General features: G+C 34.4%; 3 protein-coding genes and 1 non-coding gene across 5 annotated transcripts; 2 read left to right on the forward strand and 2 right to left on the reverse strand.

Moving 5' to 3' along the window:
* LOC118039737 (glucose-1-phosphate adenylyltransferase large subunit 1) lies at positions 1-4,927 on the reverse strand. Of its 2 annotated transcripts, none has more exons than XM_035046525.2 (15): positions 4,782-4,927; positions 4,147-4,382; positions 3,825-3,947; positions 3,567-3,737; positions 2,992-3,084; positions 2,792-2,875; positions 2,649-2,704; positions 2,455-2,548; positions 1,962-2,147; positions 1,612-1,692; positions 1,123-1,209; positions 937-1,041; positions 735-841; positions 522-582; positions 1-417 (listed from the first exon to the last, which is right to left on the reverse strand). In XM_035046525.2, the coding sequence occupies exons 1-15, from the start codon at positions 4,891-4,893 to the stop codon at positions 316-318; spliced, it is 1,698 nt and encodes a 565-aa protein (XP_034902416.1). In that variant the 5' UTR covers positions 4,894-4,927; the 3' UTR covers positions 1-315. The 2 variants fall into 2 exon arrangements, with proteins under 2 accessions (XP_034902416.1, XP_034902417.1); XM_035046526.2 differs by having other exon boundaries at positions 4,147-4,495; positions 4,782-4,908.
* Positions 4,928-9,135: 4,208 nt separating this feature from the next.
* LOC118039736 (small ribosomal subunit protein eS25) lies at positions 9,136-10,973 on the reverse strand. The gene is made up of 3 exons (XM_035046524.2): positions 10,814-10,973; positions 10,502-10,711; positions 9,136-9,396 (listed from the first exon to the last, which is right to left on the reverse strand). Exons 1-3 carry the CDS (start codon positions 10,814-10,816, stop codon positions 9,283-9,285), a joined length of 327 nt encoding a protein of 108 aa, XP_034902415.1. The 5' UTR covers positions 10,817-10,973; the 3' UTR covers positions 9,136-9,282.
* Positions 10,974-13,562: 2,589 nt separating this feature from the next.
* TRNAY-GUA (transfer RNA tyrosine (anticodon GUA)) lies at positions 13,563-13,646 on the forward strand. Its single transcript is given in 2 exon segments — positions 13,563-13,599; positions 13,611-13,646. It is a non-coding gene; the product is annotated as a tRNA-Tyr (tRNA).
* Positions 13,647-17,248: 3,602 nt separating this feature from the next.
* On the forward strand, positions 17,249-18,385 carry LOC118039735 (uncharacterized). Its single transcript, XM_035046523.2, has one exon. The coding sequence runs from the start codon at positions 17,571-17,573 to the stop codon at positions 18,258-18,260; it is 690 nt and encodes a 229-aa protein (XP_034902414.1). The 5' UTR covers positions 17,249-17,570; the 3' UTR covers positions 18,261-18,385.
* Positions 18,386-18,911: the final 526 nt, after the last annotated feature.

Genomic DNA, 18,911 nt, shown 5'->3' on the forward strand with positions numbered 1-18,911 from the left:
TTTTATTGCAAGCATTAGCAGGCTTATTTCATTATTTCAAACAAAGTACAAGTACAGACTTCAAAAGGACCCGAAGCAGCTGATAACTAGGGACTTGTATCAGATCTTAACTCGGGCTCTATTTTTACAAGCAAGGAGGGATCCTGTGGTTTACGTAGGATAATGCAGGGGCAGCTTGCTTGCTTCTATCTTTTGAGACCAAAATGCTGCCTCTACCATTCTTAAATAGGCACTAATAAAGAGCTTCAAAATGTTCTTGTCTCAACACCCTATTGGAACCAAGTCCTTGATAAATAATTGAGATCCAACATCTATTTATATAACTGTGCCATCCTCTATTGTTGCCTTTTCCAATATAATCGTGATTCCAGATCGAATGTAGAACCCTTTTTCTTCCCGGTCTGCTTCTTGCACACCCTGCAAAACCAAAGCATTGAGATACATGCATGCAAAATTTTCATAGGAGTCTATTGAGAAGGATTGTGTGTATGAGCATAGTTTGAATGAGTGGTGTTACTTACATCTTTATTCGTAATGATCACATCTTTCCCTATCTTCGCATTCTTGTCAATTATGCAGTTCCTTCAGAGAAAAAACACATACTTTTTGTCAGAAATAACCATTTATGTAGTAGTCTTATTAAAGAAGTAAAAAAAAGGAGGTGGTGGGAGGAGGGAGGCATCCATATATTTCGTTTAAGTTTTCAGTCTATTTTCCAATATTGAGTCCAGTACCTGATTTTTGTGTTCCTTCCTACGCCAATTGGGACTTTGCCCTCTGCCAGAAGAGAGGCAATTTCAGCTTCAGTTTGGTAGTGGTCTGCCCCAAGCATCACGGTATCCTGGAGACAGAAAAAAGAGAGATGGTTGTAGCTCACTCAAGTAACCAGAAAGGAAAAAGGAAATGTAAAGAATGGAAGAAAAGATGACGGGTCACCTTTAACTCAACGCCATAATCTAAACGGGAGCGTTCGCCGACCACAGAGTGTTGGACAGTGCATTCTCTCAAGAAACATCCATGGGAAATTATTGCATCTACAATCTGAAAAATCAACCCAAAAAACATCAGAAGGAAAGTAATTCATCAAATCCACAAATTGGAGCTCAATGTACACCAGCATACCCGGCATTTATCAATTTTGGTTGGTGGTAGGAATCCAGGAGATGTATAGAAGGGTGTCTTTGGGTCATAAAACTCAAACTTAGGAGGCTGCAGAAAATATATAGTCAATCAAAAACATGAATCTTTTTTCAGTGAAAAGAAATTCAAGCATATATGCTTGAAATAATATGTAAAGCTAATTACAAATTACTGAAGCATGGAAACTCAGATGGCTATATTGCATCTGAAGCCAGAAATCTTTGCAAGGCAGTAATGCTTCACATATCTTCTCATCTTATATATATGGTAGCAATAGCAAGTGCCACGAAAAGGCAAGAGAAAAGGTGCCCGGTGTCATTGAGAGACAAAAGAAGTTGCAGAAAAATTTCATATTTTCTTCAGATGACATTATCCGCTACATATCTATATACCTTTTCGATCGCATGGTAAGTAAAAGAGTGGTATGGAATTTAATTCCAAAATGTCAAGAGTCATAATTATAAAACTAACCTCTTCAGCCAGGGCCAAGTTAGCTTCATAAAATGACTTAATGGTTCCTATATCCTCCCAGTAGTCTTTGAAAATATATGCCTGCGAAGCAATATTATGTTAGAACTATATTTTCTACAGGAAGCGTACATGTTGCATAGAGTAAAACAAATTGAATGTGAGCAAGAAAAGAGCTCAGTTTTTTAGATCTTCGTTATAAGCTTGTTTATTCTTCTTATACTCCATGGTAGGAAAAAGGGAGCAAGGTGGACGGTAAGTTTTGCTCTAGGCTGACAAATCATCCTTCTGTCAAAACAGATTGAGAAACATATTAAAAGAACTAATATTTAAACCTATAAAAGTTCTCTTACTTGGACGTTGTGCTCCATTACAGCTGCAGGAATGATCTCAGATCCAAAGTCATTTGATGTGGGATACCTCCACCTCAGAAGCTTCAATAAAATATCTGTTTTAAACACATAGACCCCCATTGATGCAATATAGGAAGACTTCAAGGCATCTTGCGGAGACAACCCTAGATGAGTCGTATCCACTTGCTGCAGAGGATCAACAAAAATATATATGCTCAAATTGGAGTAATTCAGTATGATCTGGATTTCATAGTACTTTTATCACTATAACATAAGGTAATTGCGTAAGGAAGCCAGATGATCAAAATTTCAGATTTTATATAGAAATTATGATGTTATTTAACAGTCTTGAGGAAAATGCCAGAGATTTAGACACGGCAGGCACCTAGATACTTATTCTTGCCAGAATATAAGAGGGGCATGCTTGTGGGTGTAGATTCAAAGGATGCTATGAAAAAAGTAAGTCTAAACATGAGAATTCTGAAATCCTCACCATTTCCCTCAATTCTGAACCCTTCGGTTTTTCAGTGAATTGGGAAATTTGGCCCTTGCTGTCTATTTTAACCAGTCCATAATCTGATGCACGGCTGCAAAGCAATCAAGATGAAATGTTATAAAACAAAAGTTTCCATAACCAGCAAACCAAGAAAAAATATCACTTGAAGCAAAGATAAAGACTCAACAGACCTTTCGCCCACAGCAACACATGAAATTGTAATATCAGCATTACTATCAACATGATGCTGTTGATTCATAGCAAACAGGTAAGCCAGAGTTAAGAATATGTTAATATATTTAAAGTCCATTTCATTAGAGAAACAATGGCATACTTGCACGAAGTCCATATAATCCATTCGGTAAAGATGATCTCCAGACAAGATAAGAATATTCTCAATGCTCCTGTTCTTGGCATCCTACAAAAGCCAACATAATTTGTAAGACTTCAATTCAATTTGAGCAAGGACTGGAGCAATGTGGAGTGTGATTAGTTATTTACAGATGAAATTTCCTCATAAGTTTTCATATTCACCTCAAAAACCCATGTGAATTGCCTCACAGCATCTGCTGTTCCTTGGAACCATTTCATTCCTGCTTCCCCAGGCGTTTGAGTTGCAGCTAAAACCTGTTAATCATATGTGTTCACAATTCAACACCTCGTTATGAAGAAATCATGTTAGAAATTTGATGCGATTTTTATTGATTAAATCCCTTGACATATAAGAAGTCCGATTAGAATAACGTGCTGTCAATGTTATCATTGAGATTTTCTTATAACTCATCTGCCAGAATTGGATGATCTGCAATCTCCTGATCAGATCATTGACATGAAAATTTACCAAAAGTAACTTCTGCTCTCGTATCAAGTGAATTAGGAAACCTGGAATTTGATTGTTATATTACTAGAAAAAACCAAGTTCAAGTAAACTTTGATTGCTTGCTGTTTATGTTGTCACAATTACATAAAGTTTTACCAGCACAAAAAACCTACACGATAGGAAAAAATATCATATGGCATCCCGGATTTTGTATTGCAGGAAGTTCAATTTCCGATTCCGAAATCAGAAATTCGAAGGCATAATAAACACACCAAGACTGGAATCATACCTCCACAAATCCATCTCCAAAGTTAATACCATTTCCGAAATACGTGTGCGCAAGGTGCCGGTTCAGGGAAGCCGAGTTGAACTGCGTCAACACAAAAATCTTGTTTATTCCACTATTGATGCAGTTGCTCATCGGGATGTCTATAAGCCTATAGCACCCTCCAACTGGTACCTGCAGAATACAATGAACTGCATTATTAAACCTCAAAACTTACAATCTTTACTCATCATCTTCTATGAATCAAACATATTTTCTTACAGCTGGAGTTGCTGCCCTTCTGGTAAGGGGAAATAGCTGAGTCCCCGCACCTCCGCCTAATATGATTGATGCTACATTTTTTGGGTCTGCTTTTCTTCTCCCGAATCGCGGCGGTTGTAAGGTCTAACATCAATTAGGAACCGTTCAGGGACGAGTATACTTCAAATTATGATCAAAGTCACACATGTTTAAAAATCAAAATCATTCATATTCAGAAACTAAGATGGCTATACTATTCTTATTATAAGAAATTTTGATCATGGAGGATATCAAAGAATGACCAAGGAATGCAAAAATTGATTATATAATTAAATCAACTTACCACAGTCTCTTTGCCATTATTTGATGTCAAAACAGCGAAAGCAACACCAGGCTTGAACTTATTGACACTCTTGTCAACTTTCAAGCTTTTTGCAAACTGATTGTCCCAAACACTGTTATTGAAACTCCCTCTGATCCTTTCACCCCAAAACTCTTTATCTCCATTGTTAAAACCACCTTTGCTAGTTTTTTCCACATGAGTATTAGCCCTCAAAGCCACACAGCAAGAATCCATTACTGCACTCTCACAGGCAGCCCACTAGTGATAATCGCGCGTGATGGATCACAATCAATAAGTATTTAATTCACTCACCAAAGCACCGCCTACGAATCCCTATAAAAGCTGGGTTCTAAAACCAAGTAACCAAGTAAAGTAAAGATCACGTAAGATAAGTTACCAACTATAAATAGGTGAAAATGCAATGACTGTTGTGTCACATGCTCTTACACACTAGAGGAATCGATAAAGTACCAAATCTAAGCAACCAAACAGTCAAGTTTAACAATATAAAACAAACTTTAAGTGCAACCCAGATAACAGATGCTACCATGAATCGAGAATCTAAAGTAGCAAAATGCAAAAGAATCAAACTTTTGACTGAAATAACACATAAAGGATCACATTAGAAAACACACCAAGTGGGCTATCAGGAGGTGGAAATAGGAGTGAACGTGAAGTGATGCTGACACGGGTGGTTAATATGGCTTCATTGGCTTGTGAATCCTCACGAGAAATCTTGCATTGCATTCTCTTTTATACCTTAAAAATATTGAATGGGGTCTCTCTCTCTTCTCCTGACCCTTGCGCTCTCGAGGCCTGTCTAGAGATAGAGATGTAAATTATATTTTAAAATAATTTTTATTTAAAAATATATTAAAAAAATATATTTTTTTAAAAAAATAATTTTGATATTACTACATCAAAATAATTTAAAAAAAAATAAATAATTTTTTTAACTTTTTTTTTAAATTTAGGTAGATATCGTTTTGGTCTCACTGACAAACATCTTTTTTTTTTTCACTTAGTTTGTTGCCTTCATCATTTCTACCTTTCTGTATTCAAGATTTTTCAAGTAAAGTTATCAATTTTGTTATGTTTTGTCTGAAAATATCTTTTATAATTTTAAAAAACAGAACAATTCGAAACAAATCTCATCTCGCTTAGAATGTTGATCGATTCTAGATTACTCGGTTTCAAAATTTAGACAAATATCGTTTTGTCATCACTACCAAACATCCTTTTTTTTTTCACTTAGTTTGTTGCCTCCATCATTTCTGCCTTTCTGTATTCATGATTTTTCAAGCAAAGTTATCAATTTTGTTATGTTTGTGTCTAAAATATCTTTGATGATTTCAAAAAACAGAACAACTTGAAACAAATTTCATCTCGCTCTGAATGTTGATCGATTCTGGATTACTCGGCCAACTTCCAGTCAAGATGTTCCAGTTTCATTTTATTTGTTCCCTTCCTTGAATAATATTTTTTTCACCTTTTATTTTTTTTAATCTATAATTTTTTTAATTTCATCATTCAACATTTAGTTTATTGGAGATTGGACTTTATAATTTGTTATGATTTGCTTTCTTTGTGGTTATTTTAGTTTCATGACTCATGTTACGGGTTTAGTAGGTTAGCATAGTTGACTCATGTTACGGGTTTAGTAGGTTAGCATAGTTGACTCAAGTTTTTTTTTTTTTGTTTTTTTAATTGACATTTTTTCCAGTCTTATCATTCAACATCTTGTTAACTATGAATTAAGTTTTGTCGTTTGTTTTGATTTGTTTTATATAAAGTTATCATAGTCTCATAACCCGTATCACGAGTTTTACAAGTTAACCTTAGTAAAATTAGATCATTTTATTGTGTCATTGTCACCACTCGATTCACGGATCCATTACCGGCATAAGCAAGGTCCTCATCCAAGGTTTTATACATATGCGAACCCAAACTTACATACAAATATTTTCCTTGTATAAACAAAACAAAGTTCTACACAACATGATATCATAACTAATTTCATAAAATAAATTAAGTATCTTAATACAAGAGTTAATACAAATATCATAATTGTAGAGCACTGACTAGACATAAAAGAAAAGTACTAATTACAATAAAAAAAAAGGTTATGAAGGTCCAATAAAAACAGTCTACTAACAAGTTATAAGTCTGAAAAAGATATATAATGAGAGGGCGAGTTCAACAACTTGGTGAATAGATAACTATTAATGTACATACACAAGGTAATACAATAATAAGGAATACACACACACACACACACACACAACTATGGCTTTAAGTTCTTGCAAGAAAGTTTCTCAAATAGACCATAATAAGAATATCATAAGATAAGGTTTGTCAGAAAATCAAAACGCAATGAGCATGACACTCCGTATTATGAGATGATCAGTCGCCATAAGTTGGTGACTCCCCCAGCCAACTAGGGTTCATATACGACGTGCACAAAAATTAACACTACCTTATTAGCATAATTATTCTAACTAGCATACCATATATTTAATATATAAGAGTCTCATGTTGGGTTACAATAATTTGTTTGTTTATCTTTATGTCTTTTAATAAAAAAAATATTAAAAGTCAATAATTGACTTCTCTCTATATCTCTAGGTGCGTAAGAGTCTCTTGAGAACCTATCATATTTCTATCATATATATTAAAAGACATAAAGATAAACAAACAAATTATTGTAACCCAACATGAGATCTAAAAAAATTATCAACTATATATGTATTTGGACCTAACTCGAGAGTGATGAGTCTAACATCTTACCAAACTCATAAGTAAATGAGCTCACCGTGTAGCTAAACCCAAAAGTATTGAGTTTGATATCTATTCAAACCTATATGTGTGTGGGCTTAGCAAGTGGTTGAACCCAAGAGTATTGGGTCTAGTACCTTGCTAGACCCACGTGTACTTAGACCTAGTGAGTGTTGGGTCTAGTACCTCGCTAGACCCACATGTTTTGGGTCCAATACATTGTGCTAAATGTAAGGATGTTGGACCTGACACCTCTTTAGATCTGTGTGCACTTGGACCTAGTGTATAATTGAACCCAAGAATATTAAGTTTAAAAGTAAGTCAAACTAATGTCATCTGGACTTGACATTTTATCAAATCTAGATATATTAAGATATTTACATTGTATTTAACTTTAACCTTTTTAGTCATTAGCTTTTAAGCAGCAAACATATATAGTACACTTGACCATCAATTTTCTTTCAATTCATCTTATTTGCTTACTATGTTTGACTATCCTTTGTTGATAATAATATAATAGTTGTTTATATGTTCATTAATCAAAATGGTAGTATATGACAAATTTTATGCACAAGGAGAATAAAAAGACGGATCCATTTTCATCCAATTCTCTATGTAGATAATAATTACTTTGTTACACGAGATATATGCTAAATGATCCCTTGTTCTTTTTGTATTTGTATCAAGAACAAGAACAAGGAAAAGAAAAACCAGCTAGACTAGGTTAAAGTTTATCAGCTTGATTGATCGTTCCTATTTTCCAAAGGTGGAATCAAATGACTGAATGGTTCCGCCATGGATGTGGTGTGGATTGATGACAGGAAGGAACCAGGGCAAATTTTGTTCGGGTCCCATGCAGCAGTGACTGATAAGAGATAACACTCAAAAACAAGAACACACGAGCAAAAGCTAAACGATAAAGGCTCGATGGAAAAATTTCACGTGGCATGCTCGTGAATTATGAGAACAAGTCCTGCTCACTTGAGATCTATGGGGTGACATTGACATTATATCCTGACCCCTCCTTTCTCGTCCACAAACTGCCTTGAAAATCCATCGGGGCCCTGTATAGAAGAACCAGAAAACAAAGAATCGCTAATTCTGAAGGTTGAACATGTGAAAGATAATTTTTTTCAGTTTAAGTGTCATTTACAAACCATCCCTAAGCTGCCCTATGCCACAGATCTCGAGATTAGGGATGTGCTCAAAGAAATTGGAAATTAATGCATGAAAGAGGGACCATTTTGTAGGAAGAAAAGTAGTCAACTTTTATGCTAAGTGGCTCGAGCCATTTCCTTTTTGCAGAATGGCATATTGGCATTTGGGTATATGGGACCATGTTGCATATATCATCGGATTATACCTCCTCATCCCCACCTTCTTAGAAGAATCCTAACTATTAAAAAAATCATATGCATTATTAGAATTACAATATAACAATCAATTTTTTTTTTTTGTTGGTAATATAACAATCAATTGTTAATACAATGCAATAATATAATTGATTTATTAAATTTTACTACAACATAATTAATTGATTGAATACAAATGATCGAAATATAAAGTTACATTGCAACAAATCCACGTTAAAAGATCATTGTTGAACAAATATACTTCATGAAATACCAGAAACGGGAGAGATGAGTTTCTCAATGGGACAGGAAAGATGCTGCCGAGCCCCATCCCTGTTTTCTATTTATGTAATTGGAAAATAATCCTCATACCATCCCATCTATCCATTGGGTAATTTTGCAATCCCACCTCTTTTAGGAAGCAGCTTTTGCAAGTCTTGTTTTACTTGACATCGTCAATCTACGTCAGTATTGGTTAATGCAGCGAATTCTGGTCTCATAATAGTTAAACTAATAAAACCTTGGAGGGAGAGGCAACAAATACTATTCTACTAGTCACAACTAGCGAAACCCTTTCTGCTACCCTCCATAACTGAATATTCAAAACCATGAAACTCTCTAAACTGCAGATTGGCAAATGAACATACGTTTCTTGAGCAGCTTACCAAACACCAAAGAAAAAGCTTGTCTCTTGATCAAAACATTAACTTCTAAACTAGCAGCGCAACCTACTTCCACAAACAGCCAAAAAACTGAAAAAGAAGGGCAGCAGAATGCAATGCCATGCACAGAAGACCAAAACCAGTGGAACAACAAGTGCATAACGCATGGGAGAAAATAATCTAAAGATGCAAAACCAACATCTCAAGAACTCTGAAAAAATTCATTCAACACAAAAGATAGGAACCTTCTAAAGATTGTTATCACAGTCACATGAATAAAAAGTAATAGCAGTGAAGCTCAGCAACATGCTACTGAAAACTAAATAACCCCAAATACAATAAGACACCTAGGTGTTGGTTGCCCTGGTGTAAATCTGCTGGCTTGCATGAGAAGAGACCATCCTAATAGAACCTCTAGCCATCAGTTCCCTAATTGCCTTCCTCGCAAGTGATCCACTAATCTGCAAGGTACATTAAAATACAAAATCAAATGAAACATGTGGACAAAATTAAATAAAACATGAAAGCAGGGTTAGACATTCATACTTAATACTTGGCATGCTAATAAAATACATTTAAGAAAACAATGCCCAAGTAGAATACACAAGGCCACAATTATATCATATCAAGCATACAGCAGTTGTTACTCTATGGTCGATGTTATTTTTACACAAATACCTTTAAACATGAACCTCAAGAGTCAAAATGATAAGAATATACAATGATACCTAGCTTGTAGCCTGAACTCTATTGTAAAAAGTACCAGACAGTGCGCATCAATGTATGACTGATCAGTGTTAGGTATTAAACTGACCAAAGCACTTGGCAAGGTACCTAATAACTTGGGTTTGAATCCTGATCCTACTGTTGATAAGAAGGATCATGGTGCACCTATAATTATGCAGCCAAAAGTCTCGTAGTCCATACCAATAGACCAAGGTAGACAGACACATTACTTGATCAGCAACCAAACTTGATGTACTTTCACCAATGAGAATATTCCAAGGCATGTATAATAATAGTTTACAGATCTTGACACCATTACGGAAAAAATAATACTATAACCACAGAACAGAAACTTTTGAGGCACAGAATTGCACACTCATCTAAATCTCAAATACAACCAAAACACAAAAAATATACATGATATACGCTACACATAGGCTAACCAATACGCTCATCCAATTGTCAGAACTAAATAAAACAACACCAGGAACAATGTTACAATAATGAGAATAAAAACGGACCTAAACACCTAATCGACGACAATCCAAACGGACCCGCGCATCACACTGCTCAGAGCAAATGTTTTGGTGAGAGTAGATATGAAATAATGCTAATTTTACATGAATTCTTCTCGACATAATTTCAATGGTTAAGATCCTCCCGGACAAGACAGATTTCAGTGAAATTAGCATAACGCATACGTTAGTGCTATACACCTAGTCGTAAACCCAGTAACTAAAATGTCCTAAGATAATCGTAAACACAAAAACAACGATTTGATGTGACTAAGAATACGGAAAGGACGTAAGCTTTCGAGAAAAACGTAGTGAAATACTGTACCCTCATACGGTCGGAGAGGACAGAAGGGGTGATAAGCTTGTACTTGGGAGCTTCAGAGAGAAGCTTATCATAAGTAGCCTGATCAAAGAGAACCATGTTGTTGACTTTCTCCTTTTGCTTTCCCTTGCTCCACTTCTTCTTCTTTTGCTTCCCTCCACCTGATTTTGCTGGCTTCGATGATGGTGGCGGTGCCTTCTCCTTCTTCGGTGCCTACACAAACCAAAGAAAAAAAAAGTTAGTTCAATTGGGTTTGTAAAGAGAAACGTATTGTTGTTGAGATTTGAATAATTTTGTAGAGAAATAGAGGGTTACCATTGGATCTGTTGATGCGGTGTTAGGCGAGGGAGGGGGGAAGAGGCTGCTGCTGCTGCAGGGAAGTGGTGAGGGAAATCAGGTAGGCGTTTTGCGTGCGTTGCTGTTATGCAGCAAGTATATATCTAGGGTTTCTTGGATTGTTAGCTGAATTAGAAACGACGACGTAGGATTTCATTTTGCCTAATGGGTTTGTTTCAAGCTACGCTTAAAGGACTGTTTTGTTGAAAAGCTCCGCATATGTTTACTCTAATGACAAGCCCAAGCCCAATAATATTTGGGCCCGTATCAGTGAATACTGCTTGGAAAGTGTTATTTCAAAAACACTTTCTGAGCGTGTTTGTTAATCTGTAAAATATTTTTTTGAAAATATTTTTTAATAAAATGATATTTAAAAAAAAATAACATTAAAAAATTAAATTTATAAAAAATCGTTAAAAATATGATTTAATATTTTCCTCAGCAATCTTCTCATACACAGAAAACATTATTTTGCAAAAGAAGCTATCTAGCTATTCTAAAAAAAAAAAAATCAACAAGAAGAACAGGCTGGACATTTGTTATTGTAGTCGAAATCGTATTTTATAAATTTTTTAATTTTTTTTATTTAAAATTAATTTTTAATTTTTTTATGTTAAAAATAAATTTTTTAAAAAATATATCTTATTTTTATGTATTTCTAAACAAAAAATATCTTGAAAAGTAATTCTTACTATACTTTTAAAACTACCAAAATAATAATGTAATCGAATTTTTATTAGTGCACCTTGAACATGAAATTAGCCTAATCTTCCAGCTGCATCTGAGTAAATTTGCTCGCCACATGCCACACATTGGTATTTAATTTATCATGGAAGTTAAGGTTGATAAACACAGAAGGCCAACTGGAGTGAGAAAAAACCTGAAAAATCAATTAAATTAAAAAAATTGAATTTTTTTTTCTTTTTTTGTTAAAATACTACTCAACAGGCCAAAGTAACAATATACTCATAATCAATGTGTGCTTAGCCATGATAATTTCCTTGATGGTTTTAATAATAGACAAATTATTTATCCCGGTGAGATGGCTAAAAGCCACAATTTATATTTTTATTCTTCTATTCATTTTGTTTCTAAACTTGAATTAATTTATTATGATGTCTGGAGACCAAGTTCTATTATTTCTAGCCATGGATCTTGTTATGATATTTGTTTTTTAGATATATTTCTAGATTAATATGAGTATTTTTTAAAAAAATTAAAATTTTATATTGAGAATATCTTTCTTCAATCTCAAAAATATATTAAACGATATTATAATTCTAAAATTAAAGGGTTTTTTTTTTTTTTTAACGTGAGTGTCAGGATCAAGTTTGTACGCATCTTGACTAATTCTACAAGCCTTAAAATTAACGATCACATAAATCTTTAATAGTTATCATATGAACAACCATAAGATTTGAACCTAAAATCACAAATGGAGTTGAAACGGGCTTAACCTTGCTCACTCCCATTTGTCAAAATCATATTAGGAAGATGTATTTTTAATTGCAACTTGTATTATTAACAATCTTCCTTGAAAAACACTCAACGGTAAATCACCATTTGAAATAGCTTATAATAAGAAACCTAATAACATGTTCATGGGTGTTTTCGGTTATCCTTGATGGCCAAACTTGGGAGCTTATAATAAGCATAAAATTGATTTTTGGTCCAAAACTTGCATCTTCTTTATTACAATTTATCTCACCACAGATACAAATGCCTTGATTTGGCCACGTGGAAAATTTATGTCTCACGTAATGTCATTTTTTTACGAATCTTTGTTTCCATACCAACAAAGAGTCCTCTCTCCAAGCTCCTCCTAAACTAGAAATCTCTTCCTTACCATCCTTTTTATCTCACCAGACTGCTCATACAAACACTTCAAGTCTACTCCCATTTTCTACAAACCAGCTGCCAGATGATCAAATCATGCCACAAAATCAGCTACACTTGAATGTTTAGCCTACGGACCTTGTTATGCTCAGGTGACACTCCAGTGCACACAACCAGTTCCACTCCATATATCTTCAACTACTACTGTGCTGCAATTTCTCAACTATCCGCTCCTCCACATTTCCCAGCTCTCCAGGCTCCAGCATGTCTCTCCAGATGAGCCCCAATAGCACCATATGATCACTTGATCTTAAGCACGGTCTCTGAAAACCGAAAGCTTCATATGTTGGTATCGCTCACTATCCATTACCTTAGTGTTTATTGACTAAGGTTGTAAGGATGGAGAGCGACTTGGCCATTCTTTTTGTTGTTTTTGTGTGGAAAACAAACTTTATCTTGGTATATGTAGCTAGAAATTGGCACTGTTTCATTGTGGGCAGGGGCGATTGGTTCTTGTATGATTATGATAATAATAATAATAAGATTAGAAGTTAGAAAAGAGTGAGCAGGGAAACCTTATCTCTCCCGATGTCAAAAGAGCGAAAAGCGTCGTCAATGGAATGAAGTACTTGTCACAGGTTAACACGCATGAATATCTCTGGCAAATATTGATGAAATGGAGGAGCTAGAATATATCCTGCAAATATTGATAATTACATAAAAATCGTCGACAAGCCCTTCCAACAACATGTCCATTCCCTAATAATCAATAATGAAACCTCGCAATTTTGTTAAAATACTGCTCTACAGGCCAAAGTAAACAATATACTCGTAATCCAATCCTGAACCCAGGTATGATTCAAATATAATTAAAGGCAAGCCTTTGCAAGAACCGACCTTAGCTCAGTTGGTAGAGCGGAGGACTGTAGTAGTAGCTGTAATCCTTAGGTCGCTGGTTCGAATCCGGCAGGTCGGATGTTCCTTTTGCTAGGCTTTTCCTTTTAGGCCTGGAGAGTTTTTCCTAATGAGCATTTACTTCATCGGCCCAGCCATATGCTTCTACTTTGGGCCCCACAGAAAGATTGGGCTCATGAATCAATCATGGACCAAAAATATACTCAGCCCACCCTGGTTCAATTAGTAACACCGTAAGTTCCAGGCCCATTACACACGCACACAGAGGGTGGTGGGTCTTAAAAGAAAAGGAAAAAAAAAAAAAAAAAAAACTTGGCTAAGGAATAAAATTGAGGAAGAAACACAACAAGTGGAATCCATCTCATCAATCACCGAATCCAACGTGGTTGATGTTGTGGGCGTGGAACCAAACTAAGGGCATATTAACTTCTTCCTCTTTTTTATTTCTTCAAGTGACGTCATATATCACATAGCTACTGATGTCAAGAAATTTGTAACATTTGTGTCACAAAAATATAGGCCGAATCTTTAGCCCCCGTGTCACTGAAACAGCCTCCACTCGTATGTACAGCATTGATATTAAAATGGGAGAATATTTTTTATTTAAAACTATATTAGAATAATAACTTTTTTATTTTTAAAATTATTTTTGATATTAATATATTAAAATAATATAAAAAAATATTTTTAAATAAAAAAATAGCCAAAAAAAAAAGGAAGGTGGATGTTACATCCACTTGAAAAAGATGACAAGACTTGGGAATCAATTAATTAAGAGAGCAAAGCGAGCTTCGAGTTTATTTTGATGCCTCGTCTACTCCGAAACCTTTACAAGCAAGAAAAGTTTGCTTTGTTAACATCGTAAAAAGAAAGATTATGCTTGGGATTCGAAGTTCCTTGCTTTGAGCTCCAAGGATCCCCTTCCATTTCGATTTATTTGTTAGTGGCCACGTCTCCATCTTCAATTTAATAAAAACTCAGATTCTATTGTTTTTTTTGTGTTTTAAAAAAATTTTAACTTCAAATTATTTTTTTTTGTTTTTTTAAAATCATTTTATGTGTTATATCAAAAATAAATTTTAAAAAATAAAAAAATATTATTTTAATATATTTTTAAACCCCTTATAAATAATATTATTATTGTTTGCTCGATCCGCTATTGTTGTCTCTTTCTTTGTTACGCTCTAAATAATAGAGCATATGGAGCCCAGAGATCTAGGCCCATTTTAAGTTAAAGTGAACCCCAATAATCAATTATTTTACTTGGCTGTCAGGTGGTTTTTTTTTTTAAAAAAAAAAAAAACTTTTCCTCTTATTATTTATTTATTTACTTTTTTTTTTATTCTAATAAGACAAACTTGGACCAATCTCATGAAGGAAAAAAGAAAAGGAAAGGAAACTCCCGCTTGGTCCTTTTGAGGCACGTCGTTTCTGGGCAGCAAAGGCAAGTTTTATGTCAAATAAAGGTGATTAGGACTATTCATTCATTTATCCAATAATAATAATAATAATAATAATAAATAAATAAAGATGATCAGGATAGATATCAATTCCCCAAGCTAGATTTTACAAACATGGTTTCGTGTCAATGAGAAGGTGGGTGCAGAAGAGTTGTAGCAGTTATTTTGTAAAGTTTTTTTTTAATTTAAAAATATAAAAAAAAATTTATTTAATTTTTATTTGAAACACAATATAAAATAAGGGCTAAGAATTCTTTTTTTATACTCAGCCAAGCACTAAACTCAAACATTTTTAAATGAATTATAAATATTTTATTTTAATGAGACCACAAATCTAAAATATTTTATTCTGATTGAACAAGCTAACATTTTTCTTATAATAAAAGGAAGTACTCGAAGGTCTATAAAAAAAAGAAACAAAGATGCTCATACTAGATTAAAAATTTTCTCTTTGCTTTAATAATCACAATTCTATTTTAATAGAAAAACTTATACTTATTTTTTCTTAAATTGTTTGTAATTAATATTTATTTACAGGGGAATTCAAATCCAAAATCAAGAAAAGTCCTGAAACGAAAATACAATTATTTTTGTTGTAATGTCATCCCATTTTCTTTGATGAAATTGTTGCCCTCTTTGATAAATTCATAATGTCCCATAGAACTCCGCTTGCTTTATACAAAAGCAACATTGAATAAAAAAAAAATTATATTAAAAATAAAAATGCATGATTTTGTTCACGTAGAGAAAGTTCATATAAACTTATGTTTCCATTAAAAAAAAAAAAAAACAGTGACGACCCATTTTATAAACTGGCTGTAGCTTGGTGCTTAGGAGCGAGATTATATAATATTATGGTAATGATTATTTTAAAATATTTTTCAAATGTGTTAGAATAATATTTTTTTTTATATTAGTATATTAAAAAAATTTATTACTTTCAAAGTTTTTGAGGTTTGGGCCTGTTTATTGCAGTTAGTGGATTCAAAGAAGAAAAAACAGTTTCACTTTATTTGTAAAAGAAGGAAAAGAAAAAGATAAGAACCGTTGATGCCTCCTGAATCATTATGGCCTCAAATCAAACAACAACAAGAGAGAAACACAATGAGTTCTGATTTTGACAGAGAGAGAGAGAGAGATTGAAGCTAACCCACAAGAACATATCAAAATGCCACGCTACCGTGATGAATGTAACGTGCAAGGAAAAAGAGGGCTCGTCAAGCTCTCTATAATTGGCTGTGGCGGGTCTTGTCTCGGAGAACAGGGGGGTTCCGTAACAGAGTGCTAGTTAAAGGTGAAGAAAGTTCATAAAATAATGGAGACAAAGAGAGAGAAAGCAGCTTTTTCTTAGCGAGGAAGGAACGGGCCTGCTTTCCAAACGGTTTCTGTCTGAATCTGCCATGTCCCAAACTTTTTACCTAACATTCTACAAACTAGTGTTGTTGTTACAGAGACAATCAAGTCATTCTCCTGGAAGAGATTCAATCTACCAGATTACCAGATCCTTTGTCTATCATGTAAAAAGAACTTTCATGTTTCCTGTTTTGAATTTACAAGGGAGTTTCTTGCTCTACCTTTCTTTCACTATTTCCATAGAATTTCTTCAATAAAACATCCTCAACAAGCACCAGGAGCTCCTTTTTTTCTTTTTCTTTTTATCTTGGCAAAATAGGACCTGAACATGTTGAAATGAGGATGTTTTTAGCGAAAATGAGGATGTTTTTGGCGAATAGATGAAACTGGATGGTATTCTATCATACAATATTGCTGATGTATTCTTAAATTCTATAGACATCTTGACGAGGAGGTAATGAAAATGGTTTGTGCAATGCAAGGCTGCTCTTCTAGCCTGTTCATCGGATATTCTAAAAGAATGTGGGTATTTTGGGTGGAATAACTTTCCACCGAAGTTGAAGAGAGTGTTCTACTAGTGCAAGTGTCAGATTTATTTATTTAATGTAAAATCTAAAGCTTGGTGAATGAAATTCAAGGGAGGTGGGAATAATAAGGTAAGAAAAAAGGAGCAATAATGGTGTGGAAAATCCCACAACTTGCACATTTCGAATAAAGAAAAAGATGGAATATATACTTTTCCTAGAGAAAACAAAAATTAAAAGAAACAATAAAATAAAGCAAGATTGGATATAAAATGGGAAAAAAATAAAAACTATGTCTCACATATTTCACTGACTATAAATGGCCTACCTAAACAACTAAACGGTTTTAACAAGAGGAGCAAGATTTTCTAGCTGACAAGTAGATTGAGAAAAAAGGGAAAAACAGAGCTACTCTGTTTCCCCTGTTCCTATTATTTTTACTGTTTTCTGTCTATCTGCTTCCATGCTCCTTGGCAGCATAATACCTTCACTGTCTACTGTAACTATGGTAGTCTCCATCTTGTCTCAACACAGAGAAATGGCTGCTACCAAGGCTTTGCTTGTTTACCACTTCTCTTTTGAGTGAAAACCCTTAATCCTCCATTTCCTCTGCTACCTTGCTATTGCTTTCAATTCTCGACTCCGCAAATGGATTCATTCAACATCACCAACATCAAGATTGAGAAGGTGAACGCAATCAAGAAGCATAGGAAGATTCAAAAGATTGCAAGTTTGTTCAGGCTAATAGAAATAGGCCTTGTTCTTGCCTTGATTTCCAGGTTTTCCATTCAACTCCCAGTTGCTGTCAGGAACTCCAGTGAGTATTTCAAGGACTTAACAGTCACCCTTGTAAGTCCTCGGTTCGTGTTCGTTCTTGGGAACGTGATAGTCATCACTCTCTTTGCAAAGTCAGGCCAGTTTTCGTGTCAAGATTCTAATGGAAAGAATTCAAGCACTGACCTTTATGAAGAGTTCGTTGAAAAGAGTGAAAAGAGCCAGGGAACTCATCATTATGAAGCTGAATGTAGAGAGAAACAGGTCACCTATGCTGAGCACAAAGTCACTGAGGATAATTCAACTTCTTTAGAAAGCAAGAAATATCACAGGAGTCAATCTGAGAGATTGAATAGGCCAAACAGTAACAAGCCTTGCCGGGAACTGAGGCGGTCAGCAACGGAGGGATGCAGGAAAAGCATCGATTCCGATGAGGAATTGGAGAAAAGGCCATGCCCTGAGGATAAAATGAGCAACGAGGAGTTTCGATGCACGATTGAGGCTTTCATTGCTAGGCAAAAGAGGTTTCGAATAGATGAAGAGAACTCTTATGTCTTAGAGTAAAAACTGTGGTTTAAGAAAAATTCAAGATCCTTTTTTGCCCTTTTTGTTTGCACATCTATAAGTCTATAGGTGCGTGTACAATGCTAAATCACAAGTGCAGAGTAAATTTACCTGTTAGTTTTTTCTGTGTGAATTACTATTTACAGCTTTGTGCTTCACATTTTCTTGAATAGAATAGGTACAAGCTCTGATCTAAGATAATTCTTGCAATTCCAGCAGTGTCAATTAGATGCCAAGTCTGACCTCAGGAATGGATTAAAGTCTGTATGCGGATAAGAATTCCCTGATGTGTAAAGACTTTTTTATGTTCTTGATGTAGGATGGATACGGCATAATTGGAAGATTTACACTCGAAATTCTGACAAAAATATGCTTTGATTCTAGTCTTGAATTTTTCAACAAGGATCATAACAAGGGCTAAAGGAAAGATAACAAAGCTGTTCTATTTTTCACTTATGAGGCCTTCCATGTTGAATAATGGCATCTTTATCTTTCATCCCTCACTTATTATATCCGAAGAATCTAAATAGTCTATAAATAACGCTATTGAATTAGATAATCAACATTGATTTTCTTTGATTGATAGTTAGTAAATTAAAATTACTTGTGGTTAGTATGTAAAATATCTCTTTTAATTTTAAATAATTATTT

Source organism: Populus alba, chromosome 4, assembly GCF_005239225.2.
Source record: "Populus alba chromosome 4, ASM523922v2, whole genome shotgun sequence".
NCBI lineage: Eukaryota > Viridiplantae > Streptophyta > Magnoliopsida > Malpighiales > Salicaceae > Populus > Populus alba.

Excerpts from the sequence above, each read along its gene's own strand:
- LOC118039737 (XM_035046525.2), bottom strand. The coding sequence starts at position 4,893 with ATGCAATGCAAGATTTCTCGTGAGGATTCACAAGCCAATGAAGCCATA. Across the intron at positions 4,383-4,781 it reads ACCTCCTGATAGCCCACTTG|TAATGGATTCTTGCTGTGTG; the intron begins GTGTGTTTTCTA and ends GTGAGAGTGCAG. Across the intron at positions 842-936 it reads ATTATGGCGTTGAGTTAAAG|GATACCGTGATGCTTGGGGC; the intron begins GTGACCCGTCAT and ends TTCTGTCTCCAG.
- LOC118039736 (XM_035046524.2), bottom strand. Across the intron at positions 9,397-10,501 it reads TCCTCTCCGACCGTATGAGG|ATTAGTGGATCACTTGCGAG; the intron begins GTACAGTATTTC and ends TGTACCTTGCAG.
- LOC118039735 (XM_035046523.2), top strand. The coding sequence starts at position 17,571 with ATGGATTCATTCAACATCACCAACATCAAGATTGAGAAGGTGAACGCA.